This window comes from Macaca fascicularis, chromosome 10 (genome assembly GCF_037993035.2).
Source record: "Macaca fascicularis isolate 582-1 chromosome 10, T2T-MFA8v1.1".
Classification (NCBI taxonomy): Eukaryota; Metazoa; Chordata; class Mammalia; order Primates; family Cercopithecidae; genus Macaca; species Macaca fascicularis.
The window spans coordinates 84,747,164-84,775,006 of record NC_088384.1 but is presented as its reverse complement, the minus strand read 5'-3'; the positions used below and the strand labels follow the sequence as shown (position 1 = coordinate 84,775,006).

Sequence of the window (27,843 nt, the reverse complement as noted above, 5' to 3'; positions counted from 1 at the left end):
TGAAAAGAAGGATGAGAACTCTCCCTCTTCCTGTATCATTTGGTAAATGCACTGAACTGTTGAAATGACTGGACTGGAGGGCGGCCGCAGCCTCTCCTCAGCCTGTGTTTTGCACTGTGAATTCTCTGACGGAGTCAGGTGCTACACAGGAAGAGGCCTGTTACGTTTAGGAGAGCGTGTGCTGGGCTTGGAGGCCTTCCTAGCAAGACAGCTGCCTTTCCAGCTCCTAAATTATGCATTATGTGGAGTCTGTTGAAAACTGATTATGAAAGAGGAAAAAGCAGCTGATTTTCTATGTAAAAGTGGTCTGGGGAAGATTGAAGGGCAAATTCTGGTTTGTTTTCCACATTGCATGTGAATTTTGTTCAGTTGGAGAACTAAATTACAGTAGGAATTACAGCTCGGGAAAAAAAAAGTGTAACACCAAATTGTATCTATGGTGCTAGGAAGGGTGCTTGGTGTAGTTCATTATCACAATGAAAACCATTGTATTAGCTGACTGAGGACACAGAGAGAACTCACAAGAGGATGCAAACAATGACATTCCCATTCAGTCCTTTCAAGCAACATAGAGCTGATCTTTATGGGAGCCCAGGGAACCTTTTCCGTGATCCCTTGCCTTGATCTCTGCTTCTCTGCCCTTTCTGGGTGCTGGGCTCAGTGCTAGAGCTCTCTTAGGGGTCATGGCTGTGATAATATTTGTTTTGCTCTGTCCCTTTTCCAACAGGGGGAGGAGCATTTGTAAGACAAATCATTCCTCACTGGCTAACACTGACTAGCTTCCTACCTTGGATGTTATGCAAAAATAGTATTTCTTTATGTCGTCTTATCAAAGACTGGTTTTCCATAGGGAGTGAGAAGAAGGAAAAGGTTGGGGCAGGAGTGGGCTAAGGAAACCTGCTCTATGATTAATACAGGACAGGTTCTCTTAGCTCACTCCTGCAAATAGCACACAAAACTTTTCTTTTCTTTTCTTTTCTTTCCTTTTTCTTCTTTTCTTTTTTTTTTTTTTGAAATGGAGTCTTGCTCTGTTGCCCAGGCTAGAGTGCAGTGGTGTGATCTCAGTTCACTGCAACCTCTGCCTCCCCAGTTCAAGTGATTCTCCTGCCTTAGCCTCCCAAGTAGGTGGGATTACAGGTGCACGCCACCACGCCCGGCTAATTTTTGTGTTTTCAGTAGAGACAGGGTTTCACCATCTTGGCCAGGTTGGTCTCAAACTCCTACCTCATAATCCACCTGCCTCAGCCTCCCAAAGTGCTGGGATTACAGGTATGAGCCACCACGCCTGGCCGCAAGACTTTTCAATGCACCTATGCCAGTTGTCTCATCAATCCCGGCAGTAACCTCAGCATTTAAACTGAGTCTCAAAGACATGGAGATGGCCAGGCACAGTGGCTTATGACTGTAATCCCAGCACTTTGGGAGGCTGAGGTGGGCAGATCACTTGAGGTCAGGAGTTCGAGACTAGCCTGGTCAATGTGGTGAAACCTCGTCTCTACTAAAAATATAAAAATTAGCCAGGCATGGTGGTGCATGACTGTAGTCCCAGCTACTCGGGAGGCAGAGGTGAGAGAATCGCTTGAACTCAGGAGGCGGAGGTTGCAGTGAGCCTAGATGGCGCCATTGCACTCCAGCGTGGGTGACTGAGAGAGGCTCTGTCTAAAAAACAAAAAAAAAAAAAAAGGAGATTATTAATGATGGCTTCACACCCGTGTTGGTGCCTCTTTTTGCCTTTAAAATAAGTGCAGCAATCACAGCTAATATGCTCACAAGACCTTCCCTGTAGCAACCGCAGTGCAGTGTTACCCTCCCCACATCACCTTCTTCCATGTTGCTAGTGTGACCCTTTGATGCAGACCTTGCCCCAGCAAACATGCTCCGTTATCACACCCTTACCCTCCGGATTTCAACCCAGTTCCCTGTGGGTGCATTCCCCTCTCCTCCTGCCTCCCACACCAGAACACACCTGGGACACAGCTCTGCCTTGGTCACCTATGCCCCAGACTCCCTGGCATTTCTGCTGGGGCCCCTCAATCCCCTGTTTCCTCTGCCTGGAATCCTCCTAACTTGCTACCACAATCACCCCCTCCATTTCTCTACCCACTTCTTCTCTTGGCAAACTCCTATTCATCCTTCAAGATTCAGAGTAGCCCCTAGGTATGTATTAAAGACTTCATCGTAATTATTTTTAATTGAGCTGTAAAATATTTCACACAGTAGATAAATCACAGGTTAATCAAGCATTATTCTATTACTGAATATTTAGGTTATTTCTCATTTTTATAATAGAAATAATGTTGCATTGAAGATTCTTGGGCTTGGGTTGACTCCTACAGGTGGAATTAATAGATCAGAAAGTATTTTTAGGCTGGGCATGGTGGCTTACGCTTGTAATCCCAGCACTTTTGGGAGGCCGAGGCGAGCAGATCACTTAAGCTCAGGAGTTTGAGACCAGCCTGGCCAACATGGCGAAACCCCTTCTCTGCTAAAAATACAAAAATTAGTCAGGTGTGGTGGCGCACACCTATATCCCAGCTACTTGGGAGCCTGAGGCACAAGAATCTCTTGAATCCAGGAGCTTGAGGTTGCAGTGAGCCGAGATCGCACCACTGCCCTCCAGCCTGGGCAATAGAACAAGACTCTGTCTCAAAACCAAAAAAAAAAAAAAAAAAGAAAGTAAAGAAAAAAGAAAGTATTGTAAAGCTCTTGTTACATATTGCCAAACTGCATAAAGAGCTGCATTACAATTTTTATTGCTACCAGTAATAAATATACATTTTAACAAGTCTCATTAGTCCTGGATGGAAAATTTTAAAAACCTAATACCATAAACAAGACTTGAAATCTCATTATTGATTTATTTTAAATTTGTTTTGATCATTAGTAAAACTGCATTTTCCCGTTTCCTAGTTGCATTTCCCCATTAGTAACTTACCTGTTCATAAGTTTTGCTTAACAGTCTTTGTGTCCTCCCCCATATTGATATGTGAGTTCTTTCCATTAGTCTCATGTTTGATTAAAAATTTTTCTTATTTGAAAAAAAAAAAGATTCAGAGTAAGTGTTGGAGAGGAGAATTTTTTTCCTCTACCTTCCTAAGTTCAGTGACTACAGGCTCTGTGAATCAAACTGACAAAAGACAGATCAACAAGAGGGGGAAAAAGGATTGGATTATATATGTACAAATGAGTGTTCACAAGGAAGATGACTCAAGGAGGTGGTTAGAATTTGGGGCTTATATACCATCTTAGAGGTAAATATCATCTTAAAGGGTGATAGAGTGTGGAGAAGAGGCTTGACAAAGGAAAAGCATTTTGGGGCTTCTGGGTAAGTTACGGAAGGTGACTAGGAAATGTATGGTAAATAAGTGTTACTTAGTAAGGTTTGTTAAGCAGGTAAGAGTCTTCTCAGGTGCTAAGAGCTGTCTCTAGAGTAGTTATCTTCCAAGTATAGGAGAGGGAGACCCCTTCCAAATGGAAATATACGTCCTGCTTTTAGTCCGAAAGGGGAAAGGAGCGACACATATGTAATTACCTTCAGCTTCAAATAATCTTTATGCCGAAGAGGCATATTTTGGGAAGGTATCTTCTAGTCTCCTTCATAAACATCAGTTCTTTGTGAAGCATTTCCAACCATCCCGACGATAATTTATCACTCCCTTTCTCTTTCTGTATTTTTACAGTCTTTTCTCTTTAGTCCACCATTTCCTTCCTTCCTTCCTTCCTTCCTTCCTTCCTTCCTTCCTTCCTTCCTTCCTTCCTTTCTTTTCTTTGACAGAGTCTCACTCTGTCACCTAGGCTAGAGTCAGTGGCGCATCTTGGCTCACTGCAACCTCTGCCTCCCAGGTTCAAGCAATTCTCCTGTCTCAGCCTCCCGAGTAGCTGGGACTACAGGCGAGCACTACCACGCCTGGCTAATTTTTGTATTTTTAGTATTTTATACTTAGTATATTTAGTAATATACTAAGTATTTAGTATTTTGTGTTTTTCTTTTCAAAAACAAAATACAAGGCCAGGCACGGTGGCACACACCTGTAATCCCAATTACTCGGGAGGCTGAGGCAGGAGAACTGCTTGAACCTGGGAGGTAGAGGCTGCAGTGAGCTGAGATCTCACCACTTCACTCCAGCCTGGGTGACAGAGTGAGACTCTGTCTCAAAAATAAAATAAAATAAAATAAAAACAAAATACATTTATCTACGTTATTGTCCAAAGCTGGCTCCCTAACACCCCACAACCTGTTGATAAGACAAAGCTGATTTATTGCCTATAGCAGGCAAAGCTTTGGCAGTATCTTACAGAGGGGAAGGTAAGGCCAGAACTTACTGAGAATTGGAAATTTGATTGAAGGCAGGTCTTTCAAAGTGAGAACTGGAATGAGATTGGGTAAGAATCACAACATAATAGTCCACAATAAACAGCATGGCCAGGATTTTGAGGTGAGGCATTCGAAGAATCTTAGAGCCCAAATTGAAGAATTGACAGGTCTTTGGGAAAATCCTGTAATGAACAATCAACATTTGCCTGGGTAGGAGATGCCTAGAAAAATAAAGACACGCTCATGAAGCAGAGGCGTAGCACAAAGTCATCTTAATACAGACACTAAGGTGTAGCTGGGCTGTCTGTGTCCAGACTCAGTGTGAGGGAAGATGGTTTAAGTTCTCAATTTCTCCTTGTGGTCATTCTTCAGCCCAAGCTGAAGGAAAAGCCATCAGTATGTCAATCTAGATATTTACCAGTATTTGAGGGGTCATCATTTCATATCAATTGTCTGTTAACAGTTGTTTCACATCCAGCTTCTGGTGGCAACTGTTTCAACCTGCATGTCAGATTTTCCAGTTCTATTTTTTTGTTTTTTTTGAGACAGAGTCTCTCTCTGTCACCCAGGCTGGAGTGCAGTGGCATGATCTCGGCTTAGTGCAACCTCCGCCTCCTGGGTTCCAGTGATTCTCATGCCTCAGCCTCCCAAGCAGATGGGACTACAGGCGCTCGCCACCATGCCCAGCTGATTTTTTTTTTTTTTTTTTTTGGTATTTTTAGTAGAGATAGGGTTTCACCATGTTGGCTAGGCTGGTCTCGAACTCCTGACCTCAAGGATCCACCTGCCTTTGCCTCCCAAAGTGCTGGGATTACAGGCATGAGCCAACGCGCCCAGCCAGATTTTCCAGTTCTCCTTAGTGGATAACCCTTGCTGGATGATTAGAATAATGGCAGCAGTGCAGCAGCATTTAAAACTCTGGAGATGCCACCTCTGAATGCTGGCACACAGACAAATACTAAGAGAAGGATTATCATCAGAGTCTGTATAATCTACTTCTCAGCTGGGAGCTAAGAGTGCCCCGACTAAACAAGAAAGTAGATCTCATCCCGAATCTGGAGTCCATGTAACCAAATATGAGGTTACTCATCAAATTACCCAATTTCTGATTTCTTTGTTTACTTCCTAGATCTTTTTAGTAATATTAAAGATTTCAGAGAGGTCTGCAGGAATGTAAGTACAGCATTCTTCCTCTAAAACAGCACACATTCCCTGCCTTGGGAGATCAATATCTTATCTAAGGCAGCTCTGTTCTGGACCACCACCCACCCAATCTCATAAACCTCTTGACAAATGAGTTTTATGGCCTTACCGACATTGTCTAAATCATCTGCTATTCTCTCAACCACAGCATGCTACATTTACCCTACTATCCAGATCTCTTGTAAATTATGAAATGAAGGTTGGGTGCAGTGGTTCACACCTGTAATCCCAGGACTTTGGGAGGCCAAGATGAGAAAATCACATGAGGCCAGGAGTTCAAGGCCAGCCTGGGCAACATTGCAAGACTCCATCTCTACAAAAAAATTTAAAAATTGACCAGGCATGATGGCGCATACTTGTAGTCCTAGCTATTCAAGAGGTGGAGGCAGGAGGATCACTTGAGGCCAGGAGTTCAAGAGCAGCCTGGGCAAATAATGAGACCCCTGTCTCTACAAAAAAAAAAAAAAAATTAACTAGACATGCATGGTGGCACACACCTGTAGTTCTAACTACACAGGAGGCTGATATGAGAGGATCTCTTGGGCTCAGGAGTTTGAGGCTACAATGAGTTATGATGGCTCCACTACACTTCACTCTAGGTGATAGAGCAAGATCCTGTCTCAAAAATAAATGAATACATATACACATAAAGGCATGCATACATACATAAAGTATGAAAAGAAGTGTCTTGAGGGGAGAAGAAAGAAATCTAGAATACCCCTAGGGTACTTAGGATTTCAGTTCTCAAACCAGGGCCCAGTTTTCCTCCTTCTTCAATGAACTATCTACTGATCTCATTTTACTAGAGAACAAATTAATAGATGATATCATAGACAATTCTGAGAGTAGGTATTAGTTTACAAAGGTAAGAAGTTCCTGTCTTGTTTGTGAGTAAGTCAAGAGGCTTCTGTTCCTTATCCAGTATCCGTCACTGGGGGCCATTCAGTCATCTGGTTTTGGCCAGAATACTCCTATGGGATCGTCAAATAATGCTGTAAACTGTTGGTACCATTCATCACGAATAGTTTGGTGTCAAGCAGGTAATTGTGTAGTTTTGAGATCACTAAGTAGATCTAAAGCAAACAGAAGAGGAAGAGGAAGAAGAAGAAGAGGAAGAAGGAGGAGGAGGAAAGGAAGAAGGAAGAAAGAAGAAGGAGGAGGAGAAGGAGGAGGAAAGAAGGAAAAAGGAAGAAAGTAGAAGGAAAAAGAAGGAGGAGGAAGGAGGAAGAAGGAAGAAGAGGAGAAGGAGGAGGAAAAAACAAAACTGATGTCTTACTTGTAAGATCTTTGAAAGTAGACAGTCTCCAAAAATATACCACCTATTCCTCAATCCGCTTGTAATTCTGTCAGTGAAAGTCTGGTCACAAAGACTAGCTCTCACAAAAGGTCCCCAGGTAGTGTTTCATGGAGGCAGGGCCCTTCTAGGACATGACGAAGCTTTTGGATTTCTCCCCCTCCACCCCGACCTATTGCAGAGTTGCCATCTAAAAAGTCTTCCAGTGGTTGAGTCCAGTTACCCAGGAAACCAACTGATTTCTTAAAAGGAACTGGAACCAAATTAAACTGGGTGGCTCCTGAAGAAAAATGTGCACTCTAGACAGTTCATGGGTTAGCTGTAGCTGGGTACTAAACTCATACCAACGAGTGATTAAGGATGTAAACAGAAATATTAAAAATATAAGTCTTGTAAGTTACATAACTAAAGTGGCCTTAAGTCAGGGAGAGGATAGGAGGTAGGTAAAAGAATAGGAAACAGAGGAATATCGATTATAGAATAGCAATCTGCAGACTTGGGCATAAGCTGTAGATCTTCGGCATAAGCTGTCTACATCTGAGGCTGTCTGCTTTGGGAGGTCTCCTAAGAATCTTTAGCTTGAGGTCACCAATAGGAATGGTTTTCTAGTAATTTTAGGATGGTTTATGTCTCTTGAGTTGAAGGACATGATCAACTCTTTAAGAGTTTCACCAGCATGCTAGTCATTACCTAACAGAGTCCTTCCAACTAGGGTTCTGAAATAGTTCTTTGTTGAAGACAAAAACTCTGGAGGGTTTAAGAAAGCACTGGGGGCAAAACAAATAGTATCTGCAGGTGACACAGACTTAAACCGGTTGAGGGTAACTTATTCCTGAAAACTTTCAAAAGTGAAACATTTCATAACAATGAAACTGACAGGAAAATTTGGATGCTTCCATAGCATGCAAAACAAACAATGAAGGCATTCTAAAAGCTTTGGGTAAAATGTCTATAATGATTAAGCATGTTTCAATAGATAATGTACACTATATCTAATTTATAAAGATGGATAACCATAATTTTTACAGAGAAAAAATCTTGAAGTATAACATATAATTATCTAAAAACATAATGTACATGACATACCAAGAAAATATCAAACATATAAGAAAATATATCAAGACTATATGAAGAATATCAAGTAAAAAGATTCAGTAAGTAAGTATGGAGTAGGTCCTAAACATCTACATTTTAATAAAAGTCCATAGATATGTCCGATGTGCATCTCCAATAGAAAAGCACTGGCCTGAAGGAGGCTAGATTCAAATTAAAGAGGAAACATTGTGTCCAAATAAACATTTTAAATGATAACTGAATTATGACTGATGATTCCACTGTTGTCTAACATCAGGAAGGGCACCACCAGGACTCTAACGAAAGGAAACAGACCATAGACAATGGAAGAATTAACAAATCTCTGAATATAGAACATATAGGTGCTGAAATGTTTGAACATTTTACCTACACAAGTTAACCTAGAGAAGGCTAAGCATCTCTTCTGATCTGACAAGCTTCCCACAAAATCCTAACAACAATGTATCAAATCATCCTAATTGTTTCTGGCTCCTGTATTTTAAATAAGGTGAAAGAACAAGTCTTGTGGCCTTCTAGGGGCCCTCTGGGAAATCTCAAAGGTAGTCTTAGGTAAAAAGGTATTCTGAAGGTTATTCAACTTCATTTGAGAGTCAATCTTAGAAACAAACAAAATTGTCTGGAGAATTGAACACAAGAATAACATTTGGCTACTCATTTGAAAGTGGCGATAAAACATTTAAAATATTTAAAAACAAGCATAGAAGGTAAGGTGATCACCCGCTAAGAACCTTAACTCTTTCATAAGTGAAGAAGCTTTATTATCTTAAATAAAATTTCCTTTCTGCAAACCTTCTGCTATTTCCTATTTCCATTCGGGTTTCGTCCTTCACAGATATCTTTACTACTCTGGAACAACTAGGCATTTTACTTCAGGACAAAACTGTTCTTTTTTTCTTAACAAAAACACATTTTGTTACTTTGCATACAAAGTTGTACCTCTCTATCAAGATTGATCATAATAGAGTATCATTTAATTATAACTTTTAACCAAAGGATCTTCTGTTTCACAGAACAAACTGGGAGGATGGAAAATTGTCAACTGTCACACATCAGCATTTTAGATTAGCAAGGAACCTATGTAAGTCTAGAAACAGCATATTCAAGTAGAATTAAAAATGTAAGCTAGTCTTTTACTTAATGCTGAAAAACCAAAGAAGGCATAGCGGTTTTTATTAAATTAAACATAATAAAATAGTTCATTTGCCAAATTTTTACGTAATTTCCGGGATTTTAAAAATTTATTTGTGTTCTTTGTTTTTTTTGTTTTTGCATTTGTTTAGAAACAGGGTCTTGCTCTATTACCCAGGCTAGAGTGCACTGGTGCCCTCACAGCTCACTTGGGCAATCCTGCTATCTCAGTCTCCCGAGTAGCTAGTACTACCAGCACTTACCGCTATGCCTGGATAAATTTTTAGTTTTTTTGTACAGCCAGGATCTCACTATGTTGCCCGGGATGGTCCTGAATTCCTAAGTTCAAATTATTCTCCCTCTTCAGCCTCCCAAAGTGCTGGGATTATAGGCATGAGTCACCGCGCCCAGCCTAAGCACTTAATATCTTTTCAGCTAATTAAATGAGTTCTTTTATTTTGTTGTCATTGTTGTTGATGACTTTTTTAAAGAATATTTTTCCAGTCAGGCATGGTTGCTTACGTCTGTAATCTCAGCACTTTTGGAGGCCAAGGTGGGCAGATCACTTGAGGTCAGGAGTTTGAGACCAGCCTGGCCAACACAGTGAAACCCTGTATCTACTGAAAATACAAAAATTAGGCATGGTGGCACATGCCTGTAATCCCAGCTACTCGAGAGGCTGAGGCAGAAGATTCCCTTGAATTTGGGGAGCAGATGTTGCAGTGAGCCGAGAGCACGCCACTGCACTCCAGCCAAAGAGGAAAAATATTTTTCCTATCCTTCTACAGTTTGCAACTCCTTTATCTTCAGAAAAACTTACCCTTGAGTTTCCTCAGAGCATCTCATTCAGCAATCATTTCATTTTTAAAAAATAGACTTCATTTTTTACAGCAGTTTTAGGATTAGAGAAAAATTTTGCAGAAATTATGTAGAGTTTTGGCCGGGTGCAGTGGCTCGTGCCCGTAATTCCAGCACTTTGGGAGGAGAAGGTGGGCGGATCACCTGAGGTCAGAAGTTGGAGACCAGCTTGGCCAACATGGTAAAACCCTGTCTGTACTAAAAATACAAAAATTAGCTGGGCATGGTGGTGTGTACCTATAATCCCAGCTACTCGGTGGCTGGGGCAAGAGAATCGCTTGAACCCTGGAGGCAGAGGATGCAGTGAGCCGAGATCGCACCACTGCACTCCAGCCTGGGCAACAGAGCCAGACTCTCGTCTTAAAAAAAAAAAAAAAATAGCTCCGTGCAGTGGCGCATGCCTATAGTTCCAGCTGCTTGGGAGGCTGAGGCAGGAGGATCACTTGAGCGTGGGAGGCAGAGGCTGTAGTGTGCTGAGATTGTGCCACTGCACTCCAGCCTGGGTGACAGAACAAGACCCTGTCTCAAAAAAACAGAAATTAAAATTTAAAAAAATTACATAGAGTTTCCATGTACAACCTTCTTTCCTCCCCTCGCCCAATGTTTCTCCTAGCATGTCGTATTGGGTGTGCTGCATTTGTTAACAACTGATGGGCCAATACGGATACATTATTAACTAAAGCGCATATTTTACACTAGAGTTAACTCTTTGTACATTCCATAGATTTTGACAGATGCATAATAAATCATGTATCCATCATCACAGTGTGATACAGAATAATATGCCCCCAAAATATCCTGTGGCCCACCTATTCAACCCTCTCTCCCTCCTGCTGAACCCTCGGCAACCACTGATCATTTTTTCCGTGTCTCTAGAGTGTTCTCTTTCTCCAGAATGCTGTATAGTTACAATCATACAGCATATAACCTTTTCATATTACCTTCTTTCACTTAGAAATATGCATTTCAGTTTCCTTCATGTCTCCTCATCGCTTGAAAGTTCATTTCATCACCGAGTAATAGTTCATTGTATTTATGACCACAGTTGGTTTATGCATTCACCTATTGAAGGACATCTTAGTTGCTTCCACATTTTGATAATTATGAATAAGGCGGCTGTAAATATTTGTGTGCAGGCTTTTGTTTTGGGACATAAATTCCAGCTCATTTGGGTTAACACCTATGAGTGCAAATGTTGGATTTTATGGTCAATCTATGTTTGGTTTTGTAAGAAACTGCCATACTGTTTTCCAAAGTAGCTGTACCATTTTGCATCCTCACTAGCAATAAATGAGAGTTCCTGTTGTTCTACATTTTTTATAGCATTTTGTGTTGCCAATAAGTGTGTAATAGTATTTCATTGGCGTTTTAATTCACAGTTCCCTAATGACATACCATGTCGAGCATCTTTTCATATGCCTATTTACCATCTGTATACTTTCGTTGATGAGATGTCTGTTCAGATCTTTTCTCTATTTTTTAATTGTGTGTTTTCTTATTCTTGAATTTTAATGTGCGTATTTTGGATACAAGTCCTTTGTCAGATACATGTTTTGCAAATATTTTCTCCTAGTTTGTGGCTTTTTAAAAAAATTCTCTTAACAGTGTCTTTTGCAGAGTGGAAGTTTTTAATTTTAATGAAGTAAAACATCAGTTTTTGTCTTTAATGGATTATGCTTTTGGTATTGTATTTTATTCTTGGTTTTTGTTTTTGTTTTCATTTATGGTGTGGTATTTTAAAAGTCATTGCCAAATCGAAGGTCATTTCAATTTTCTCCTTTGTTATCTTTTATGGTTTTATAGCTTTGTGTTTTACATTTAGGTTTATGATCCATTTGGAGTTAATTTTTGTGAAAGGCATAAGGTCTGTATCTAGATTTTTGGTTTTGGCCTTTGGGTGTCCAGTTGTTCCAGCACAATTTGTTGAAAAAACTATCCTTTCTCCATTGGATTTTCTTTGTTCCTTTGTCAAAGGTTGGCTCTGTTTGTGTGGGTCTATTTCTGAGCTCTCTATTCTGTCCCATTGATCTAATTCTCTTTCACCAGTATCACACTGTCTTAATCACTGTAATAGTGTTCATGTGTATGAAGTAGAGCTTTATAGTCTTGATGTGGATTGTGTTGGATATTCTGGGTCTTCTGCCTTTCCATACAAACTTTAGAATCAGGGCCAGGTGCAGTAACTCACGCCTATAATCCCAGCACTTTGGGAGGCCAAACTGGGAGGATTGCTTGATCCCAGGGCGCTGAGAACAACTCGGGCAATATAGAGACTGTTTCTCTACCAAAAAAAAAAAAAAAAAAAAATATATATATATATATAAAAAAAATTAGCTGGTCATGGTTAGTGTGCACCTGTAGCCCCTGCTATTTTGGAGGCTGAAGTGGGAGGATTGCTTGAGACCAGGAGTTCGAGGTTCCAGTGAGCTATTTTCGTGCCATTGCACTCCAGCCTGAGCAACAGAATGAGACCCTGTGTCTAAACAAATAAACAAACACTTTAGAATCAGTTTATCAATATCCACAGAATAATTTCCTGGGATTTTGACTGATATCGCATTAACTCTGTAGAGAAAGCTGGGAAGAACTGACATTTTAATAATGTTGAGTCTTCTTATTCATGAATGTTCCATGTTCGTTCCATTGAACATTCATTTATTTAAGTTTTTGAGTTCTTTCGTCAGAATTTTGCAGTCTTCTTCATATAGCTCTTATGCATATTTTGTTACATTTATACATAAGTTTTGTTTGTTTGTTTGTTTTTGAGACAGAGTTCTGTCACCCATGCTGGAGTGCAGTGGCACAATCTTGGCTCACTGCAACCTCTGCCTCATGAGTTCAAGGGATCTTCCCACTTCAGCCTCTGACGTAGCTGGGAATACAGACTCGTGCCACCATACCCAGCTAATTTTTGCATTTTTAGTAGAGACGTGGTTTCACCATGTTGGCCAGGCTGATCTGGAACTCCGGACCTCAACTGATCCATCTGCCTTGGCCTCCCAAAGTGCTGGGATTACAGGCATGAACCACCGTGCCCTGCCAAGTATTTCACTTTTTTAGTTCTAATATAAATGGTGTTGTGGTTTTAATTTTAAATTTCAATTGTTCATTGCTGGCATATAGGAGCAATTGACTTTTGCATATTAACCTTGTACCCTGCACCCTTGTTACAAAATGGCTTATTGGTTCTAGGAGGTTCTTGTGGTTTGTTTTGTTTTGTTTTTGTCAATTCTTTAAGATTTTCTACATAGACAATTATGCTATCTGTGAGCAAAGACGGTTTTATTTCTTTGTTCCCATTTAGTCTACTGTTAATATCCTTTTATTGTCTTACTGCATTATCTAGGACTTCCAACACAGTGCTGAATAGGTGACAGGAGACATCCTTGTCTTGTTCCCAGTCTTGGGGGAAAAGCATCTAGTTTCTCATCACTAAATATGATGTTAGTTTTAGGGTTTTTGTAGCAATTCTTCATCAGGTTGAGGAATTATCCCCTCTACTTCTAGTTTGCTGATAATTTTTTAAATCATGAATGAGTGTCTTTTTTTTAATGTTTTCTCTGCATCTATTGATATGATCCTGTGATTGTTTTTCATTAGCTGTTGATATGTTGGATTACATCAATTGATTTTCTAATGTTGAGCCAGTCTTGTATGCCTGCACTAAATCCCACTTGACCTTGGTATACAACTCTTTTTATATGTTCTTGAATTCAATTTTCTATTTTATTAAGGATTTTTATATCTATGTTTATAAGAGATACAAGTCTGTTTTGTGTGACATTTTTGTCTGTTTTTTGTTCTAGAGTAATGCTGGCGTCGTAAAATGAGTTAGGAAGTGTTCTGTCTGCTTCTATTTTCTGGAAGAAATGTTAAAAAAAAATTGTACCATTTCTTTTTTAAACATTTGATAAAATCACCAGTGGAATCATCCAGGCCTGGTGTTTTCTACTTAAAAGGCTACTAATTGTCAAGACAATTTCTTTGATAAATATAGGCCTATTCAGATTACCTGTTTGGCTTTGTGTGAGTTTTGGTAGATTGTGTTTTTCCAGGAATTTGTCGAGTTCATCTGAGCCAGCAAATTTATAGGCATCAAGTTGTTCGCAATACTCCTTTGTTATCCTTTTTTTTTTTTTTTTGAGACAGAGTTTTGCTCTTGTTGCCCAGGCTGGAATACAATGGCATGATGTCAGCTCACTGCAACCTCTGCCTCCTGGGTTCACATTATTCTCCTGCCTCAGCCTCCCGAGTAGCTAGGATTACAGGCACCTGCCACCACACCTGGCTAATTTTTTGTATTTTTAGTGGAGACAGGGCTTCACCATGTTGGCCAGGCTGGTCTCGAACTCCTGACCTCAGGTGATCCACCCTCCTTGGCCTCCCAAAGTCCTGGGATTACAGCATGAGCTACCATGCCCAGCCTCCTTTATTATCTTTTTAATGTCCTTGAGATAAATGGTGATGATCCCTCTTTTATTTCTGATATGAATAATTTAAGTCTCCAGCCTGGGCAACGGAGCAAGACCCTGTATCAAAAATAAATTGATAAATAATGTATGTTTTCTCACCTTTGTTCTTGGTTGGTCTGGCTAGAGGGTCATCAATATTATCAGTCTTTTCAAAGAATCACTCTATGATTTCATGCTTCTCTCCGTCATTTTCTTGTGTTCAATTTCATTGATTTCCGCTCTAATTTTTATTATTTCTTTTATTCTGCTTACTTTGGATATAATTTGCTCTTTTTTAGTTTTATACAGTAGAAGCTTGGCTTATTGATTTTAGATCTTTCTTCTTTTCCAATACATGCATTCAGTGCTACGAGTTTCTTTCTAAGCACTGCTTTTGCTGCATCCCATAAATTTTGATCAGTTGTATTTTCATTTAAATGTAGTCCAAAACATTTTTTCATTCTTTTGAGGCTTCTCTGACCTATGTGTTATTCAGAAGTGTGCTGTTTTATCTCCAAATATTTTGGTATTTTCCAGTTATCTTTCTGTTATAGATTTCTAGTCTAATTCCGTTATGATCTGAGAGAGTATATTGTATGATATCTCTTCTCTTAAATTTGTTAAGGTGTGTTTTATGGTCCAGGATATGGTCTATTTTGGTGCATGTACCATATGAGCTTGAGAAGAATCTGTTGTCGTTGGCTGATATGTTCTATACATATTAATTTAATCCAATTGATTAACAGTGGTATTCAGTTCAACCATGTCCTTACTATTTTCTGCCTGCTGGCTCTGCCAATGGTTGATAGAAGAATATTAAAGTCTCCAACTAGAGTAGTGAATTGGTCTATTTCTCCTTGCAGTCTTTTTTGTTTGTTTGTTTGTTTGTTTTGTTTTGTTTTTTGAGATGGAATCTCACTCTGTCACCCAGGCTGGAGTACAATGGTGCCATCTCTCCTCACTGCAACCTCGCCCTCCCGGGTTTAAGCCATTCTCCTGCCTCAGCCTCCAAAGTAGCTGAAATTACAGGCATGCGCCATGATGCCCAGCTAATTTTTGTATTTTCAGTAGAGATGGGGTTTCACCATGTTGGCCAGGCTGGTCTTGAACACCTGACCTCAGGTGATTCAGCCACCTTGGCCTCCCAAAGTGCTGGGATTACAGGCGTGAGCCACCGAGCCCAGTCTTTCTCCTTGCAGTTCTATTGTGTTTTTGCCACATGTATTTTGGTACTCTGTTGTTAGGTGCATACACTTTAAGTATTGTATATCTTCTTGGAGAATTGACCCTTTTGTAATGCTCGTTCTTTTTATTTTTTATTTTTTGGTCTTAAACTCCTGGGCTCAAGCGATCTGTCTGCCTCTGCTTCCCAAAGTGCTGGGATTACAGGCATGAACCACCACACCTGGTCTTGCCCTTCTTTATCTCTGATAATTTTACTTGCTCTGAAAACTGCTTTGTCTGAAATTACTCTAGCTTTTTTTTTTTTTTTTTTTTGATCAGGGTTAACACGGTTATCTTTCTCTGCCCTTTACTTTTAATCTATAAGTGTGTTTATATTTAAAGTGGGTTTCTTATAGACAACATATACTTGGGTCTTGGTTTTTGATCAATTCTCTGACAATCTCTTTCTTTAGTTGGTGTACTGAGATTATTTACATGTACAAAGATTATTGATACAGTTGGGTTAATGTTTACCATATTTGTTGCTGTCTTCTCTTTGATGTCCTTGTTCTTTGTTCCTATTTTTATCTTCCACTCTTTTTCTGCCTTTTGCGGTTTTGACTGAGCATTTAATATGATTCCAGTTTTTCTCCTTTGTTAGCATATTAATTTTGCTTCCTTGTTACTTTTTTAAAAGGGTTTGTTCTATAATTTGCATTTCTAACTAATTCAAGTCCACTTTTAAATAACACTATACCTCTTCATGGGTAGCACAGGTACTTTATAATAGGTTATTCCCAGTGTCTCCCTCCCGTCTCTTTGACGTTGCTTTAATTCATTTAGCTTATCCATGAGCTGTGATTATCCAACATATTGTTGCTATTATTATCCTAAACAAACCCTTATCTTTTAGGTCAGTTATGAATTTAAAAAGAAGGATTTTATTTATTTATTTGTTTGTTTGTTTATTTATTTTTGAGACGGAGCTTTCCTGTGTCACCCAGGCTGGAGTGCAGTGATGCGATCTCATCTCACTACAACCTCCACCTCCTAGGTTCAAGTGATTCTCCTGTCTCAGCCTCCCCAGTAGCTGGGATTACAGGCACGTGCCATCATGCCTGGCTAATTCTTGTATTTTTAGTAGAGATGGGGCTTCACCATCTTGGCCAGGCTGGTCTCGAACTCCCCGTGATCCACCCTCCTTGGCCTCCCAAAGTGCTGGGATTACAGGCGTGAACCACCAGGTCCAGCCTATTTTTTCTTTATTTATTCCTTCTTGAATGCTCTTCCTTTATGTAAATCCAAGTTTCTTACCTATGTCATTTTCCTTCCCTCTGAAGAACCTCCTTTAACATTTTGAGGGGCTGGACAGGGTGGCTCATGCCTGTAATCCCAGCACTTTGGTAGGCTAAGGCAGGAGAATCTCTTGAGGCCAGGAGTTTGAGATCAGCCTGGGCAAGATAGTGATACCCCATCTCTAAAAAAAAATTGTTTTTTGATTAGCTGGGAGGCTGAGGCAGGAGGATCACTTGAACCCTGCAGTTCAAGGTTATAGTGAGCTATGATGGCACCACTGCACTCCAGCCTAGGCAACAAGGTCCCTGTCTCTAAATGAAAATAAAATAAAACTTTTTTTTGCAAGGCAGGTCTACTGACAACAAATTATCTCCATTTTTGTTTGTCTGAGAAAGTCTATCTTCCTCACTTTTGAAGGATAATTTTGATGGATACAGAATTCTGTGCTTTTTTCTTTTTCCTTCAACACTTTAAATATATCACTCTACTCTCTTACTTGCACAGTTTCTGGAGAGAAATCTAGTGTAATTCTTATCTTTGTACCAATAGGTAAGGTGAGTTTTTTCCTCCAGCTTTTTTCAAGATTTTATCTTTGTCTTTGGTTTTCTGCAGTGTGAATACGATATGCCTTGGTGGAGATTTTTGGCATTTATCCTGCTTGATGTTCTCTGGGCTTTCTGGATGTGTAGTTTGGTGTTTGTCATTAATATTAGAAAAGTCTTAGCAATTATTAATTCAAATATTTATTCTCTTCCTTTCTCTCTTTGCTTTCTGGCATTCCCATTATGCATATGTTACTCCTTTTGAAATTGTCCCACAGTTTGGGGATATTTTGTTCCATCTCTGAAATTTCTTTTCTTTTTGCTTTCAGTTTGGGAAGTTTCTATTGATATATCCTCTGCCCACTGACTCTTTTTCCTTGACTGTGACCAGTCTACTAATGAGCCCATCAAAGGTGTTCTTTACTTCTATTACAGTGTTTTTGGTTTTTACCATTTCTTTCTTATTGTTTCTTAGAGTTTCAATCTCTTTGATTATATTATTCATCTGTTCTTGTATGTTGTCCATTTTTTCCATGAGATCTGTTAACATATTAATCAGTTATTTATATTTTTGTTTTCTTCAGATGGAGTCTTGCTCTTGTCGCCTAGGCTGGAGTGCAGTGGTGCAATCTCGGCTCACTGCAACCTCCACCTCCCGGGTTCAAGCAATTCTCCTTCCTTAGCCTTCCAAGTAGCTGGAATTACAGACGTGCACCACCACGCCCAGCTAATTTTTGTATTTTTAGTATAGATGGGGTTTCACCATGTTGGCCAGGCTGGTCTCCAACTCCTGACCTCAGATGATCCACCCGCCTCAGCCTCCCAACATGGGAAGATTGCAGGCGTGAGCCACTGCACCCGGCCTAATCAGTTATTTAAAATTCCCACCAAATCTCTATCATAGCTGAGTCTGGTTCTGATGCTTGCTCTGTCTCTTCAAATTATGTCTTTCGTCTTCTAGTATACCTTGTCATTTTTTTTGTTGAAACTGAGCGTGATGTGCTAGAAAAAAGGAACTTCAGTGAATATGCCATTAATGTGAAGTGTTACGTTTAACAGGATAGGAGTTAGGCTATGTTTACCGTTTGCTGTAGTTGTAGGTGTCAGATGATTCAATCTCCCCTAAAGCCCTTGCTACTGTTTTCTCTATTCATTTAGGGTTACCCTCAAAACTCCTTCTTAAATAGAATCTGAGCCTTGCAGTTCTTTCTGTTATAAACCCCTGACATTATACAGGGGTCCTATTGATGTGGTGGTAAGGTGTGGGGGGAGGAAAAATGTTCTGTAGTTCTATAATTATATCTCATTCTTTTAGTGAGCCTGTGCCCCTGGGCTGTGACCTTCACAAATGCTTCTCAGCTTCCTTCCTCACCTCAGGTGAGACAGGAAAACCTGAAGGGACTAGAGGTGGGTACTTTTCTTTCCCCAGGTCAGTTATGCTCTGGTCAAACTCCAGTCAGCTAGGCTCACTTCGGCAACACAGTTTCCCTTAAGAGCAGACCTTTGTTAAGATCAGAATGCTCTGGACATATTTCAAACTGGTTGTTTTTCCTGCTGGAAGCATCAGGGAATTTTCCTTCAATCCCCACAGGCATGAGCCTCCGCACGAAGCTATTTTTTTTTTTTTTTTTAAAGACAGAGTCTGGCTCTGTCACCCAAGCTGGAGTGCAACGGCATGATCTCAGCTCACTACATCCTCCACCTCCCGGGTTCAAGCGATTCTCTTGCCTCAGTCACCCAAGTAGCTGGGATTATAGGCACGCACCACCATGCCCAGTAAGTTTTGTATTTTTAGTAGAAATGGGGTTTTACCATGTTGGCCAGGCTGGTCTCCAACTCCTGACCTCACAGTGAAATTCAGTAGGGCTCCTGGAGGTAAAACTCATGAAAATGTGCCCCAACCAAGGCAGTCATTCTCACCCAGACCAGAGGCTTTCAAAATAGGTGGCCTTTGGACCTTGAGGGAGAAGAGATTTCTTTCCCTAGCCTTTGCAAGGTTTGTGACTGAGGCCCCAATAACAAAAGACAGATTAACAAGAGAAAAGCATCCAATTTTATTTAATGTAAGTTTTAGGGGACACACGAGCCTTCAGAAATGAAGACCCAAATATACAGGGAAAACTGTATTTTTATGGACATTTGTGCAGAAGTATGATTGCAGGACAAAAGGGTATGATGTCATGGTTATCAACCAGGGGGAAGTAGCAAGGTCTGTTTGTTCAGATTCCTCTTGGCCTCTCTGTGTGACTTTCCTTTCCTTGGGTATACGGCAGGACACCTGTCACAGGAGGTGTTCAAGGGAGAAGGGAGGGAGAAGTCCAGAGAGTGACCTTCCTGCTTCTGCAGTTTTCTTAGTTTCCTTCGGCTTAAAATACTCAATATGCCAAGGTGCCATATTTTGGGGTGTCCTGTTCTGAGCCCCGCAGAGCTCACAAGCTCTCATAATCATCTTGGACGTTTGATTTCTCACGGCCAGGGACATTTTCCTGGGCCTGAGGCCGTTGGAACCAGAACTGTCCATTTCCTGCCCCTGCAGGTGACAGGCTGGGAAGGAGATCCTCGAGCAAGCGGGCTGTCAAAGCCGAGGCGACTCCGGGCAGGCTCGGAGCTCAGCGAAGCCAGAAGGCGTGCACTGGGGACAGCCCAAGCCCGGGGTCTCCCCGGAGGAAGCAAACAGGGCGCAGGAGACACGGAGAAGAGCTGGGGGAACAGGAGCAGAGCAAGGCAGAGAGAACCTGCCAGGGGAGGAGAAAGCGGGACGAGAGGGCTTCCTTCAAGGAGCGGACAGCAGCCCCAAAGAAGGAAAAGGAGATTCCGAGGAAGGAGAAGTTGAAGCGGCAGAAGAAACCCAGGTGTGTTGTGGCTCCGATTCTGCGCGCTGCTCCGCGCGCTCCCGCTCCTTCGCGGCACTTCTCCTTCCCCCATGAGGGGCTGATGTCCTCCTCCCTGGTGAGAGGCAGCCCGTGCCCTCGCTCTGGCTTCCGCGTCTCCCAGCCCTTACCACTGCCCCGCTCTGCGGCGGGTTCTTTATCCCAGAACCGGGATGAAGGTCGTAGGTCCTCGCACGAGGAGTGCCCACGGGCTCTCCACTCCAGTGTCTCATGGCACACTGGTGAAGTGGAGCGCGGATGGTGAGGTGACAGGGCAGCAGGGTGGGACAAGACCCCGCGTCCCCTGAATTTCAGCTGGTGACTCACCCCAGCTCTTGAAGAGGAGGAGCTGAGAGACATGAACAAAATTGGATTCAGGAACCATCCGAGGGCTTAAGCACACCTCTTTCCGGATTCCGGATCTGGGCCAGCTTCCTATTCCGGAAACGTGGCACTGTCTAGGAGACCTTCAAGGATGCTACCAGCTCTGAAATTCTGGAACTTGGAGGTTTTATTTGTTTTGCCTCCTTTGTTCCATTACCATTAGCACCAACTAGCATGTGTGGGTTAGTGGACAGGGCCAGCTTATGGCATCAGAAAGTGAAGATTTGGGGTTCATGTTTTTGCTATCAATTTTAGTAGCTGTCTCTCTCTTTGCCTCGCTTTTTCAATCATTGAGGATAATAGATGCCTTATTCGTTGCTCAGATTGCTTTAAGAATTCCTTGTGATAGGAGTAGGAAGGCTTTTGCAAGAGTTGGGAATATTAGGATTATGGTGAAGAATTGATGTTCTTTCCCGGTGGTTTGTAGCAAATCCTCTTTGCCCACAGCCTCAGTTGGGTGCTCCACCTTCCTCTCCACCTTTACAGAGAGGCTCTTAAACAAGGCCACTGATTTTTTTCTGTCGCCATGCCAACCATCCTGGCTTGGTTAGAGCCTTTGTCTACTGTCTGGCTGCTCCCAGACATGAACTAAAGAGGTAAAGGGTGCATAGTGCCCTTGGCCATTTAAAAATAACGTGAATGCCCAGTTGATGGGCCCTGGGTGTCCTGAACTTTAGAGGGAGCCTGTACCATCCCAATGGGCCACAGACTCATTCGTCATTTTCAGCTGAGGGCCATGCCAGGGCGTTAGAGAGATGAAAATGTTCAGTTCCTGTTGCCTAGATACTGACAGTGTGGCACAGGAGATAAGACATAGGCACTGGTAATCCTAAGACAAGGCAGAAAGCAGTATGCATGCAAGACAGGACTTGACGGAGCGCTGAATTCCTGGGGTGCTGGGCCATCAGGGTTCCTCCATGGAGAAGGTGAACATCTCAGTGAGGCTTTGAAGAACAGGTGGAATGTGAATAGCAATGACTGAATGCCCAACCCCCCAAACTGTGGGAACACCCTATGCAGAGACTCAAAGGCAGCTATCATTGATTGGGTGTGCGTGAAGTACGGCAAAAAAAAAAAAAAAAAAAAAAAAAAAAAAAAAAAATCTCTGTGTTCTAGGCTTTTCAACCTTTAAGGGCATCCTAAAACTTCTGCTTTGCTCCCCAGGAGTTAATCAGAAGCTAAAACACCCTGAGACTGCTGCAAACCTATCTCTAAAACCTGCAGTAACCCAAGCCCACACCCTGATACTGCCATTTATGAAACACACTCAGGCCGCCCAGCCATAACCCTTCCTTAGTCCTTTTCTTTACCTACCCGATTGGGCGCTATCTCGCTCGGCTGAGAGTCACTATTTTTATCACTAAAGGAGCCAGAATAGGCTGGAGGCCGTAAGGAGCACACACAGACACTTGGATTTTGGGACAATTGAGCACATAGTATTATCTGGGAGATGGGGAGGTCCCCAGCTGGAAATTCTCCACAGCCCTGCTGTCCAATATGACCGCCACTAGCCGCATGTGGTTGCCGAGCACTTGAAATGTGGCCCGTGTGCCTGAGGAACCGCATTTCTCATTTAATTGTAACTCAATGTTAATACCACTGAGTTGACATAAGCGTTGGTGAATTTACTTAATTTGGGCAGATGTAGTTTTGAAACTGATTTGATTTGACTTTGAAGCCAAAACAGTTCTTCTACAAAAAGAAAAACTACTGTTGTCAATGCAGATACAAATATCAAAGGAAAATAATATTTTGCTACTTGATTCAGTTATTGGGAATCTTTTAAGTATGTCTAAAACAATTTGGGCAAATCTACTTTTTTCACCTATCAGCTTATGAAATATACAGATTAAATATATCTGATGAAAGTTTCACATCTGAATAGCCTTGCAGTGTGAGTACAAAATGAATACTGACCTTTGAAGACAGTATTTTTTAAATGACTGAAATATCTCTCATAATTTTCTATTGATTACAGGTTAAATTCCAGTTTTTAATATATTTGATAAAATAAACTATATTATTAAAATTGCTTTAATCCATTGCTTTTTACCACTTCAAGGTGCCTACTAGAAAAATTTATGTTACAGCAAGTGGCTTGTGTCCTATTTCTTTTGGGGCACACTGAGCTGTGCGTGGATGGGGACGGGGACGCAGCCCTCTGGGGCCCTGGGCTACAGGATAGAATTTTGGCCTCTGCTGCCAGGCCATGGGAGTCACCGATGGCTTCTGAGCAGGGGGCAGGGGTGCCATCTTGCCTGTGGGCGCCTCCTCACTCCACAGCACCTGAGGACACCACCTCCTTTCCATCTCTCCTCTGCCTCTGCCCTGGCTCTGCCTCCAGATCATCCTCCTTGGCCTCCAGCGCCTCTGGCGGGGAGTCCCTGTCTGAGGAGGAACTGGCCCGGATCTTGGAGCAGGTGGAAGAAAAAAAGAAGCTCATTGCCACCATGCGGAGCAAGCCCTGGCCCATGGCGAAGAAGCTGACAGAGCTCAGGTGAGCAGGCTGCGGGCCAACCAGGGCCGCCCGATTCCACAGCTCCTTCTGATGGGAATGAGAGCCCCTCCCTCCACATTCCCCCAAAGGGGCTTGATGTGAAGGGGGATGCTCCAGCAAGGAGCACAGCACTCAGAGAGCCCCATGACAGTCAAGGCAGCCCTGCTGTTCATCAGCACCACAGGGCCTGGAGGGGGAGCCACGGAAGACTTAGAGGACTCCCAACCTGTGCCCATGCCTTCCCCTGCCTGGCTGCCCCTTTTGTCCCATGTCGCCCTCATCTTGTGGCTTCTGTGCCTCCCTCACAGCCCAACACAGACATGCCTTCCTCCAGAAGCTTTCTAGACCCCCTCCACCTCAAAAGCAGCTCTCTCTCATGTTCCTGGAGCACCCAGCATCTCTCCATGTGCACACACTCTCACTCGTGTGATTTGCACAGTGAGTAGGAGAGAGTCTGTCTGAGCCACTGTCACATCCCCATTGCCTGGCACAAAGTCAAGCTGGCCCTCATGCAGCATGAATATTACTCTGTGAATGGCAGCAGGCCTCCTGCCCATGCCACTCGACTCCTGTTTTCTACTCAGCCACTTCTTTGGTTTCCATGTAAAAGGCTGATGCACAGAGCATTTGATGATTCTGGGGTCTTTGCTGCAGTTTTGAAATAACAGTAGGCTGGGCGCAGTGGCTCACACCTGTAATCCCAGCACTTGGGAGGCCAAGGCGGGTGGATCACTTGAGGTCAGGAGTTTGAGACCAGCCTGGCCAACATGGTGAAACCCCATCACTACTAAAAAGACAAAAATTAGCTGCGCGTGGTGGCAGGCACCTGTAGTCCCAGCAACTCGGGAGGCTGAGGCAGGAGAATCGCTTGAACCCAGGAGACAGAGGTTGTAGTGAGCTGAGATCATGCCACTGAACTCCAACCTGGGCAACAGAGGGAGACTCTGTCTCAAAAAAAAAAAAAAAAAAAAAAGAAAGGAAAAAAAAAAGAAATAGCAGCAGCAGTCATATTACATACTTTTTGAGTTTCTGCTAAAAAGTTCCTATCCAACATGACCATTTTCCCCAAGGTCCCTCTGTTTTTTTGCCACAGTATTGGGGGTGACACTCCCCTCCGTTTCCTCTGTAGGAAGCTCATGCTCTCTGGCTCCTCTCATACCTGAGCTTCCTCATTCCTCAAGTCAAACTCCTCACCCTTTATTAAGCAGAGCAGTTTGACAGCCATGTTTTGGCACTATTTATCCCAAGAGGCACAGTAAAGATCTAGCTACACCAATACTGGGCAGACCCTGACAAGGAAAACAAAGCTTACCCCACGGCCCTGCAAATTATTACGTCATCTCCTATAGGGCTGCAAGAAAAAACACCTTCTGGTAATGCCTCCAGGCTTATGCTTTAGGCCAGTGCTGCTGAGCACCAGAGCTTTCTGCAATGATGGAAATCAGTCTAAATCTGCACTCTGTAACACATAGCCTCTACCACGTGTGGTTACTGAGTGCTTAAAACAGATTAGTGTAACTGAAAAACTGATGTTTTTGTTTTAGCTTTTATTTAAACTTAAATCTATGTATAGCATAGTGACTATAATAACAATGTATTCGATACCTGAAAATTACTAAGAATAGATTATAAGTGTTCTCACCACATACAAGAAATAAGTATGGGAGGCAATGCATATGTTAATTAGCTTGATTTAGCAATTCATAATGTATACATATATCAAAATATCATGTATACCATAAATATACACAATTTTTTTTTAAGAGACAGAGTCTTGCTCTGTCACCCACACTGGAGTCCAGTCCACCATGTTAGCTCACTGTGGCCTTGAATTTCTGGGCTCAAGTGATCCTCCTGCCACAATCTCTCCAGTAGCTGGGACTATGGGCATATGCCATCATACCTGGCTAATTTTTAAATTTTCTGTGGAGACAGGGTCTCGCTATGTTGCCCGGGCTGATCTCGAACTCCTGAACTCAAGTGATCCTCCAACCTCAGCTTCCCCAAGTATTGTGATTATAGGCATGGGCCACCACATCTGGCCCATTTGTCAATTACATAATAAAATAACAAATTAATTTTAAAAAGTTAAATAGTCCCATGTGGTGGGTAGCAACAATGTGGAAGCTAGGCTCAGCTCTAGGCTATCTTCCTTCTCAGCCTCCTCCTTTTTTTTTTGAGACGGAGTCTTGCTCTGTCTCCCAGGCTGGAGTGCAGTGGCGCAATCTCAGCTCACTGCAACCTCCGCCTCCCAGGTTCAAGCGATTCTCCTGCCTCAGCCTCCCAAGTAGCTGGGACTACAGGCGCCTGCCACCACACCCAGCTAATTTTTTGTATTTTTAATAGAGACAGGGTTTCACCATATTACCCAGGATGGTCTCAATCTCCTGACCTTGTGATCCGCCCGCCTCGGCCTCCCAGAATGCTGGGATTACAGGCATGAGCCACTGCGCCTGGCCCTCAGCCTCCGCTTTTTGAATCCTTTCTCCCTGCTCCCTCCAAGCTGGGCTCCTTCTCCTGCTAGCAGGGTAGAAGAGCCACCTGTCACTCTAACAGAATCTCACTCCCACTCAAGTGTCACCAGAACACATCTTTTATTAACAGTGGAAAAAGTGTAGCCTTGATGCTTAGGGAAATGAGATCTCCAGCTGGCTGTAAGTCTCAGAGACTGTGACAATTCCTGAGGGCTCCCTCAGCTGCCAGAGGAGAAATCTGACATCTCCTCCCTGCCTCTGAGGGGCAGAGTTCCTGGGGCTGGCAGGATGGGCAGAAGCTGAGGCCTGAGAAGCCGAGGAGGCCTAGGCCTCTCTCACTGGAGCGGGTCTCCCAGCAAAGAGTGGTCTCCTCCCCCTGGGCCTCCCTCCCGTCTCTTCCTAGCTTCTTCCCTTCCCCAAGGCTCCTTATCCTGGACTCAGGTTTAAGGCTCTTCAGCTTCTGGGTCTCCACCCAAGCTAGTGCCTCTGCCTAGAAGAGCTGTGCCTTCTGCCACCTTCCTTGCTAATTCTTGCACGCCTTGTAAGACTCGGGCCAAGTGCCCTCTCTGCAGGGAGGTCCCCATTGCCCCTCCCCACAAGCAGCTGATTGATTTACTGCCCCCCTCATCCCAAGGCACTGTCCCCTCTCTTGACTGGATGCTCTGGTTTTCAGAGCTGTGTCTCCTTCATCATTTACCATTAACTCCTTTTTATATATAGCCAGTCTTTGCTGGGCATGCCCTTTGTGCCAGGCACTGTTCTGAGTGTTGTATGTATAACAATTCATTTAATCTTCACAATCACCCTACGATGTAGGTACTATTATTATTGTTACCATTTTACTGATGAGAAGACTGAGGCACAGAGCAATTGAGTAATTTGCCCAAGACCACACAGCAAGTTAAGTGGCCCAACCAGGATTTGGACTCAGGAATTCTGACTCCAGAGTTTGCACTGTTTGTTTTTCTGTTTGTTTGTTTTTGTTTTTGTTTTTGTTTTTTTAGAGACAGGTCTTGCTATGTTGCCAGGACTGGTCTCGAACTCCTAGGCTCAAGTGATACTCCCACCTTGGCCTCCCAAAGTGCTGGGATTACAGAGCCTGCTCTCTTAATTTGCAGTCGTCTCTCCAGAATTACCATTTGACAATGCACCCCCTTTGCTACCAGTATGATTTCTTCTTCTGAAAATAAAGTCTCCAGCTGCAGACAGCATCCCCATACTATCTCCTCTCTTTTAGAAATAGTAGTGTGGGGGCCCCAGTCTCTGGCCCAGTCAGGCACTGGCTGACCTGAGCATGGTTACTGTAGACTATCTAAAAAGGCTTGCCAGTGCTGGTGTGGTGGCTCACACCTGTAATCCCAGCCCTTTGGGAGGCTGACGTGGGCAGATCACTTGAGGTCAAGAGTTCAAGACCAGCCTGGCCAACATAGTGGTACCTCATCTCTACTAAAAATACAAAAGTTAGCCAGGTGTGGTGGTGCATGCCTGTACTCCCAGCTGCTTGGGTGGCTGAAGCAGGAGAATTTCTTGAACCAGGAAGTGGAGGTTGCAGTGAGCTGAGATCATGCCACTGCACTCCAGCCTGGGTGACAAAGTGAGACACTGTCTCCAAAAAAATATGAAAACAAAAGGCTGGCTAGACATAAAAAGCAATAGCAGTGAGTGGGGCAAACCTGAATTCACACCTCTGCCACATCTGGAGACTTTGGTTGGCTACTCAATCCCTCTCAGGCTCACTTCCTTCCTTTAACCTCTCTGAGCCTAATAATTCTCACTTGTAAAATGGGAATAATAACATCTACCTCACAGGCGTTCAAACAATTTCAAAATATTTTTATTAAGTGCCTAGCACATAATATGCAATTAACAAATAGTGATTACTGTTATTATTAAAGCTTGAACATCTTTTATGCCAGACACTATGCTGAGCCCTGAGAGGTGAGGTTGGGGAACAAAGATGAATCAGAGAAGCATGTGGACATCATCAATAATGATACACAGTAGGATGTGAAGTTGGCATAACAGCTTCTAGTGCCCATGAATCGGGGATATTTGCTTTAATCATAGAATTAATTAGGTCTGTCTCTCAGCTTTGTCCGAAGCCTAATGTCTAAGAAAACTACCCAAACTGCTTGCTTTCTTCAGAGTGATTAGAGGACTTCTGCTTCTAGGTAGATGGAGTAGAGACGCTTTTCCCTATTCTTCCCACTAAGTACGACGAAAACCCTGAATGTTACATTTAAAGCAAATATAAGAAGATTTGAAAAGGTAG

At 42.6% G+C, this 27,843-nt stretch overlaps 1 protein-coding gene across 1 annotated transcript in view; it reads left to right on the top strand.

Moving 5' to 3' along the window:
* Positions 1 to 27,843, top strand: part of TMC2 (transmembrane channel like 2) — a 108,643-nt gene that overhangs the window by 4,466 nt on the left and 76,334 nt on the right. The window contains exons 3-5 of the mRNA XM_065521815.1: positions 18,662 to 18,723; positions 19,844 to 20,198; positions 22,945 to 23,097. Of these exons, the coding sequence (XP_065377887.1) occupies positions 18,662 to 18,723; positions 19,844 to 20,198; positions 22,945 to 23,097 (570 nt within the window). The remainder of the gene's footprint in view (positions 1 to 18,661; positions 18,724 to 19,843; positions 20,199 to 22,944; positions 23,098 to 27,843) is intronic.